This window comes from Camelina sativa, chromosome 14 (assembly GCF_000633955.1).
Source record: "Camelina sativa cultivar DH55 chromosome 14, Cs, whole genome shotgun sequence".
Taxonomy (NCBI): domain Eukaryota; kingdom Viridiplantae; phylum Streptophyta; class Magnoliopsida; order Brassicales; family Brassicaceae; genus Camelina; species Camelina sativa.
This window is the reverse complement of record NC_025698.1, coordinates 24,610,557-24,619,839: the sequence shown is the minus strand read 5'-3', so window position 1 is coordinate 24,619,839 and position 9,283 is coordinate 24,610,557. Positions and strand designations below refer to the sequence as shown.

Below are 9,283 nucleotides of genomic sequence, written 5' to 3'. Positions count from 1 at the left end.
TTGGCACCTTTGTAAAGACTTAGGGTTTTGTTTATCCAAGTAGCCTTCCTAGTTGTCACGTAATCCTCATCCAAGGAGAGAGAAGGTATATCGCACCAAACATGCCTCCATCGTTTTGATAGAAGGGAAGTTCGGATGGCTAATTTGGTTGGAATAAAGGAGAGTATATGTTGGAGGATCACATCCGGTAAGGTAAAGAGCTGATTGAGTCTACTCCTCTTTTGATTTTCCGACAACGACGATAACCTTTACGCTGGCTACGGACTCTTAAAGCGGCGATGATGCAGCTGTCCCCTGCCATCTTTAATATACTATCAGTTTGTGATTTTCGTAGGGTTTGTATGTTTATAGTAAAACGTGAGTCTCAAGACCCAAAAATAGTATATTTTTTAAAGAGTTTCTTAACAGATCTATCCCATTGTAAAATCTTTCTTTTTCTTTCTACCATATTTGATAATTCCTTTCACCCAATACCACAAATTCAAATGAAAAAGATGAAAATACCTTTTGTTTAATATAGAAATATATAATATATATTTTATTCTTCATGCTTATTTCTCTCACACTATCTCTCTCGTTTCTCTCTTTTTTTTTGTTGTATTTCTTACAAATGTTTACATTCACTCCATTATCTTTTAAATCTACAAGCTTAATTAATTAAAAATTTTCATAATTTATCTTTCTCAGTTACATTCGTCTCCAGATTTCATATTCTATAAGATTCGTTTGTAGACAAGTCGAAACTTATTTTTTGGATAACTATACTATTTTGTCCCCAGTATTTAATTGGTCTACGACATTGTGTTTTTGGTCCATCATATTTGTTGTCCACCGTTATAATTTTTTCTATATTTTGAAATCTTATCGTAGCCATCAATATTTCGTTCCTAAATTCTTATCATAGAAAAGTTACCAAATTTTTTGTTCGTGGACAAGCGTCATCCACTAAAATCTTTTGAACTATGATTCTCTTACTTGTAACTGTGGACATTTTATTTTTACTAAAACTTATGAACAAGTTACTTAAATTATGTTGGCAGACAAAAATGTGAAACAAAACAAATTTCGTAAATTTGATGGACAATAATTATTGTCCACCACGTTTGTTTATTCTTTGATCCACAAAAAAAATAAAAATAATTAATAACTAATATTATATTATTGGTCTCACATCATAAAAGACAATTTTGTCTCTTTAAATCTGTCATTTTCTGCAAAGATAATTTCGTCTTTTTATATGTGATAGAAGTTGATTTATGGTAGTTTTGAAAAGATGTTTTCATATGCGGTAGTTTAGAAAAGTTTTTTAGGAAATGTGGTAGTTTCCACTAAATTCTCTTTTTCAAAAAAACTTAAAATAGCCGAAACCTAATAAAAGAAGGCCCAAAAGCTTTTCGATCTTCCTAGTCTTCTCTCTCTCCATCGACCCTAATCGAGTTTTGGGTTTTGGTAGGTACCATTAAAACCCTAATTTATAGTGTTCTGCTAGAGACTCAATACCATCAATCCCTTTACCAAATACTAGCATTACCCGTTCATCTTATGTGCTCCTACAGCATGTTGCACTCTAAATTAGTTACTACTCTTTACATTGTATTCTGATAATAATTCAAAAGAATGGATAATAATAATGCCTGCGTCTGTTCTATTTGCCTCTATTTGCCCTGTTAGACATAGCAATATTTAACATACCAAACACTTTGTTATACTTCATTCAAAAATGATCGTTCACGAACACCGAATATAGAAAAAAGATTTAATTTAAAAAAGAATAACAATCTGAATAAATGCCAACAACAATTGCGATTTTTCGTCATACCTTTTCGTAAAATATGTATATATATATATATATATTTTTTTGACAGTTGTGTCTCTAAAAACAGTTGTGTCTATTCAAATGTTCACATCTTTATAAATTTATATATAAAACCATATCATTTGAAAAATACTAGCCGGATCCGATCTCTTATCTCTAGTGCATCTAAGTTGAGCAGCAAAACTTTTACGGTAGAAGTAGAACACATCTTTGAAGAGAACAAGAAAAAAATATTGGAGAACCGTTTTTCATTATGATTATACAACATTTAAACCGGTTTTTCTAAATTGAAACCAATTTTTGTCAATAACCCTATTAATTTTTGCATCTCTTCGTCGTACCTCCATCTTTCAAAAATCGCACCTATTAATTTTTATACTTTTTTATTTCACACCTCTATGTTTTACAACTCTGTATTTTACACCTTTTTGTTTATTATATATAGATTTTATTCAAGCCTTATTAAGCGTTATGAATGACTGGTTTAGGCATTTTAAAATAGTTGCATTTTTTAGAACACCCCACCACGTGTTTGATAAAGTGAAGGTTGTAAACCATATGTAAGCAAGTCCTAGATATTTCGTTTTAACTTTTTACTGCCCATATGTAAACGGTAAACCACTTCCTAGCTTTTATTATATAATAGCAAACTCACTTTTAAGGATCAATTTAAATCTAACGGATGTGATTATTATTATATAATAATAACAATCTGAATAAATGCCAACAACAATTGCGATTTTTCGTCGTACATTTTCGTAAAATATGTATATGTATTTTTTTGACAGAAAATTTCAACGGTTGCATCTCTCTAAAAAGTTGCGTCTGTTAAATTTAGAGTTATGTCTCTTACAAACAGTTGTGTCTATTCAAATGTTCACATCTTTGTAAATTTATATATAAGTGACTTCTCATCATTGTATTCAAATTTTTTTTATTTTATACTTTTGACAGAAAATTTACAGTTGTGTCTCTCTAAAAAGTTGTGTTTGTTGAATATAGAGTCGTGTCTTTTACAAACAGTTATGTCTATTCAAATGTTCACATCTTTAGAAATCTATATATAAATAACTTCTCATCATTGTATTCAAATTTTCTTTATATTTGTATTAGTTAAAAGATAATTTTCTATTTTTGACAGAAATTTTATACAGTTGCGTCTCTCTCAAAAGTTGTGTCTATTGAATATAGAGTTGTGTCTTTTACAAACAGTTGTGTCTATTCAAATGTTCACATCTTTAGAAATCTATATATAAATAACTTTTCATCGTTGTAGTCAAATTTTTTATATATTTGTATTAGTTAAAAGAGAATTTGTTAGAAATGACGTTTCATTACTGTGAAAAATTTATTGCAGTTTGATATATTTAGTTAATCATTGTAATATTTAATTATATTCAGTCTCTAGGTATACATCTTCATAAATTATTAATTTTAATATATTAAAAAATATATTCTAGCCGTTTAATTGAACCATTACAATATTGGTATAATTAATATTTAAGATCACATTACTTGGCAAAACTATTCATAAATTATTATTTATTAGTTTTAAATAACTAAAATATATTTAAATGAATTGTTGCAACCTTTTAATTACACAACGGCAAATTTTGTTTATTTAATGAACCATTAAATTTTTTGATTTATCGTATGAACTGTTGAAATTTATTGGTAAATTTGATATATATGGTTGTGTCTACAATACTAAAATATATTTAAATATTTTTTTGTTTTTGTTTAAGTAATCTTAAGATACTCTCTTTAACCATCTATTCATCAAGGGTTATCTATCTATTGGTATGAATCCAAACCGAAATTTTTGTTTTTAGCTGTTAAAAAACGTGGTTCAAGTTGGTTTTCAGACAATGAGAGCAGATTGGCCCGTATATGTTTGTTTTTTTTTTGTCACAAGTATATATTTATCTACTCCTTGCTTTTTGATTAGAAAACTAATTGTATTACAGAAAACAATATGGATTTTTATATTTCTATTTTTTTAATATCTGATTATGAAATATTAAGGTAAAAATAAAAATAAAATATTAAAATTCGTTCTATTATATTTTCTATTGTTGGAAATATTCAGTTTATTGAGAGATAGAAAACCGATGATCAACAGAAAAATTGATGGTTGAGATGAGTGTCCAATAAACTATCTTTACAAAAAAGACTTATCTACAACTTTATATAGGTTAAGGGAATTTGTATATTTAGTTCTAGTCATAATACACTCAAACTGAAATCTTAACAACAAAAGATACTGAATATGAAATAGTTTAAAAGTTTGAAAAGGTTTTGGATTTTGACTGCCAAAAAAAGAGGAGCGTGTGAGAGCAATGAACCCGATCATCCTTGGCTGACCATCTTCCTTAGTCGCGCACATTGTGATGCTACATCATACACCTAAATATTATTGTTATAAGTTTTAACTATTATTGTTCCCCTCTAATATTTATTATATTATTTATTTATGTATGACTCGGGATAATTAACCAGCATCTTAGGCGGAGAAAAATAAGTAGTAAGTACATTCAATATTGGATTAAACTATATATATATATATATAATCTATTATAATTGTCAAAATGTTTAATGACTATAGGTTGTTTTATATAGAAATATGTTTCATCTATAAAACGATAGTTGTTTGTATTATATATTCATTTACAATACTACCTTTATGAAAATAGATATATTCTTTTTTTATATGAATATATAACTGAGTTTTGATTCAAATAAATAAAATATGTGATAATTTTCTGTTTAGGTATATTCAAATTTGAGAGGATTGGTAATTTTCTTACTGATTGAATGAATAGTAATATTAATATTCATTTTTTATGAAGTAAAAATTGATATTGGAAATAGAAAAATATGTTTGAGTTATGCTACAAAATATATAAATAATTAATTTAAATGAATTTAAACAAAGCAGTATGTCATATTAAGAATGGTCATCAATTTATTTACTATTTGTAATTTATTATATGATTATTTAAGAAATTTGTAGTGTTTTATACAATGTATTCATAATTTTATCATTTAAAACAAAACAAAAAGAAATAAATTTTAAAATATAATCATTTACATATCATATTTGACAACAAGAGAACAAGTTGTAATGATTTATAAAATATACAAAGATATGACTGTAAGGTTAAGAAGAGAAGACACTACTATAGATTGCATTTATTCATTTTTTCAGAAATTAAAAAAATATTTACGAAAAATGACTACGAAAATACACAGATAAAAAGTTACATTAAAAAGATGCGAACGAAAAGTTACAAATAAAAGCGAACGAAATAACACGAATGCAATGTAATCTCATGGCAGTTAATCGTAAAAATTGTTTAATTTGATGTGTGTACTGTGTAGCATTGATGATTATTTATTTAATCATATGTGAAGGTAAGATTATTTTTGAAAGTCTATTTTTCAAATAAAATATAAAGAATTTTCAAAAAATTGTATGTTTTTGAAATTTTTATTAAATAGTTTAAAAATCTCAATAGTTTAATAAATAAATTTAATTAAAGATTTTTTGTAATAAATATTGTACTAAAATGAGTTCTCCGCGATCTCGAAGGGCTCCCTAGCTAGTAAGAATAAAGAGTAAACCCTACAATTCACCACTCATCCTTGCACAATGGAGACATTATTGTTGGTGTGAAAGAGTGGTGGAAACAGGTATTTGAACTTAAGAAGGATTATCTTGTCTAATGACTTGGTGTTTTCAAGCACGAGTTCCACGAGTGAAACCATATGCTTCGAATTTACATCCCAAGAGGAATTGTTCCAATCGACCCCATCTTTTGATCTCCAGCATTGATCCGGATCCAAGCCTGGTCGCTTCAAGTAGTCGTCAAGATGCTTCTCCTGCTCAACACATGAAAAAAATGCAAAAAAATGGTTCTTAGATATATATGGTTAGAAGGGAGGCCAATGAAAATTAATAAAAGAGGTTAATGGTAAATACGTACCGGAATGGTGTTGTAATTCCTTGCACTTACTGGTAGCTTCTTTAAATCAGGAGAGTTTTGTAACACTCTTTCTAAACCAGGAATAACATACCGAAAGATTGCTGTATCAAGAGTCAAATATTTCACCTTCAACATTGGAAAAGGAACACCACGAATCTCGGCAAGAGATAGATACTATCAACAAAGCAAACAAATATATAAAGTGAATTAGTACCGAGATGCACATATATAGATAGACTTAATTATAGATAGTGAATGAAAGAATTAATGATGCCAATATAATAATATACATACATGAAGAAAGTTTCCCCCGAGAGTAAGCTTCTCTACATTCTTCACCTTCTCTAGCATCTTTAGCGCCATGTCTTGAATAAAATCATTCTCGAAGGTCGGCGTCAGTAGGAGAAAGTAAATGTCGAGTTCAGCTTCAGTTAAAGACGAGGCATCAACAATGGTAGATGAAAACCGACGGTTAATCAATCTGAGATAATGGATTTGTGGTGCCACAATCTGTGCTTGCTCCGTAAACCAAATGTTCTACGCTATTTCTAGTCTTCTCAGACGCAATAATTTGCTGAGATCAAGAAAACTCAGTTTATCGCATGCCCGCAATGTTAGGTGCCATTAAAACCCTAATTTATGGCTATGGGTTCTGCTAGAGATTCGATAAGTAATTTGCCAGATGAGATACTTGGCAAAATCCTGTCTTTGCTTCTGACAAAAGAGGCTGCTTCCACATCGGTTCTGTCCAAGAGGTGGAGGAATCTTCTGGGTCTAGTAGACAGCCTTTCTTTTGATGAATCGATGGTTATTTATCCAAACGAAGAAGAAGCTTTAAGTGGTTCACATCGCTTCTCTGATTTCGTAGAAAAGGCACTGGCTCTGTTTAGCAATTCTCCTCCCATGAAGAGGTTCTCTCTCTGTCATGTACCTAGAAATGACTGCGACGATACTTACCGTCGTTGGATTTGGACTGCTATGGAACGTGGTCTATTGGAACTACACTTGCACGCGGATACATATGTCCTCCATATAGAGACAGAGTTGTTCACGAGCAAGACACTGGTCAAGCTCACACTGTCCGGTGAATGTTGTCTTGAAGCTGAGCGTGTGTTTCTCCCTGCCCTTAGATCACTTTCTCTCTTAACTGATTACGGGATTGATTTTGACATCCATTGTCGGATTCTTGATGGCTGCCCTGCTTTGGAAGAGTTATTCATACGTGATGCTGATCATGAATATCCCCCATGTTGCGGTTCATTCGTGAAAAATGCATCCATCAAGCGACTTGTGGTTTTGGTTAATCTTCCGGACTCTCACGAGCATCACGATCTGTCTTATTTAGAAGCACCGAGTCTAGTGTACCTTGACTATTCTAGCTATGTCTACGATGATTATCAGTTTGTTCATTTGGATTCGCTTGTCGAAGCCAGGCTGAGTCTCAAGTTATGAGATTATGATTACAATTATGGTTACCAGTACGATGACGATAGTGGTGACTATTATTCTTCTGATGAGGACGGCGGTTCTTGCTATTCTTATGTTGATGATGTACCAAAGGAGGCTGTATTCGGTGATGTTACAAAACTAGTTGCGGGTATAAGCAACATCACAACTCTTCACTTGTCTCCCGATTCCCTTGAGGTCAAGTTCTACCTTCTTCTGTTGATTTTTTTTTTTATATTATGGTTTGTCTAGTCACTTATATATGGTTTTTGGTTGTGATGATCATCAGGCGTTTCATTTCTGCTGTAAATCCATGCCGCTTTTCAACAAACTCCTTACTTTATCTATTGAGAGTAACAAAGATAAAGGTTGGCAAGTGATGCCACTTCTCCTTAAGAGTTGTCCAATTCGACACACTTTAGTCTTCAAGGTATATCAATTTTCCTTACTGAGATTCTTTTGTTTGTGTTGCCCATTCATTATACATGTCAAACTGGTCTGGTTTCAGGGTCTTGTACATAGAGTAACAAACAAATGTGGAGATGCATGTGCTTGCATCCCGAAGAAGCGTAAGAGCAAGAACAGCAAGAAGGGGAGGGTTGTGGAGAAGGAGGTTAAGAAATTATCTTGTTTATGGACATGCCATGTGAAGGTACTAGAGGTTTCAGAGTATGGAGGCTCTTTTCAAGAGCTGAAACAGATGAGACATTTCTTGGGCAAGTTGGAATGTCTTCAAACCGTGGAAGTTGGTCTTGTTGCCGACAAAAGTGAGTTCTTGCAAGCTAATCTGCTGGCTCTCCCCAGACTTTCATCAAAATGCAACATCNCAACAAACTCGTTACTTTATCTATTGAGAGTAACAAGGATAAAGGTTGGCAAGTGATGCCACTTCTCCTTAAGAGTTGTCCAATTCTACACACTTTAGTTATCAAGGTATTATCAATTTCCTTACTGAGATTCTTTTGTTGTTGTTTGTGTTGCCCATTCATTATACATGTCAAACTGGTCTTGTTTTAGGGTCTTGTACATAGAGTAACAAAAAACTGTGGAGATGCATGTGCTTGCATCCCTAAGAAGCGTCAGAGGAAGAACAGCAGGAAAGGGAGGGTTGTGGAGAAAGAGGTTGAGAAAGTGTCTTGTTTATGGACATGTCATGTGAAGGTACTAGAGGTTTCAGAGTGTGGAGGTTCTTTTCAAGAGCTGAAACAGATGAGACATTTCTTGGGCAAGTTGGAATGTCTTCAAACTGTGGAAGTTGGTCTTGTTGCCGACAAAAGTGAGTTCTTGCAAGCTAATCTGCTGACTCTCCCCAGACTTTCATCAAAATGTAACATCCTGTTCAGTTGACCTTTTCTCCCCTCATCTTTTTTCGCTTTTGATGTAGCAGAGTGAAAGTAACTTAACATGAATATATATATATCATCGGAGGTAACTCTGTTTCTGAGATTTTTTTTTAATATGCATGCGTATGACAGTACAAAGCAGATTTTTGCTGACATGGCAAGGGCGAAAAAAAGTGCGACTAGGGTTTTCTTGCGTTCTCATCAAGTTTGATGCCGTCGGAGGCCTCTCCGCGACGGCTTGCGGCTGATCTGCCGCAGGAGGAGGTTTCAGAGGTGAGGAGGAGGATCGAGGGGGAAGGATGTGCAGAAGGTGTGGTGGATTTGGCTGAGAGTTCCTCCGGGAATAGTCACGTTCAGGAGGGTTCAAAGGTGGTCTCGTCTATGATACCACCTACCGTAAAAGGAAAACGTTCGTTCCTGCAAGTTGCTCAGAAACGATGTTTCACAAAACAAAAGTTTGAGGTTTTGGCGATAGATGGGAAGAAGAGGGTGGTGGTACCGAAGGAGGTTTTTTCGGGTGCAAAACCCCTATGGGAGGATTTTGTGATTGGCAAGTTTCTAAACTCTAAAGCTCCACATGTGGGAAAGATTCACATGATCGTGAATAAGATATGGCGACTTGGGGATCGGACATCGTTGATTGACGTTTACGCAGTCAATGAATCTACGGTTAAGTTTCGCATTAAACATGA

General features: G+C 32.8%; 1 protein-coding gene and 1 pseudogene across 1 annotated transcript; one reads left to right on the top strand and one right to left on the bottom strand.

The window, feature by feature from the left end:
- LOC104743946 (putative F-box/LRR-repeat protein At3g18150) lies at window positions 5,456-6,165 on the bottom strand. Its single transcript, XM_010464973.1, has 3 exons — window positions 6,097-6,165; window positions 5,803-5,976; window positions 5,456-5,698 (listed from the first exon to the last, which is right to left on the bottom strand). Exons 1-3 carry the CDS (start codon window positions 6,163-6,165, stop codon window positions 5,456-5,458), a joined length of 486 nt encoding a protein of 161 aa, XP_010463275.1.
- Window positions 6,442-8,077, top strand: LOC104743945 (annotated as a pseudogene).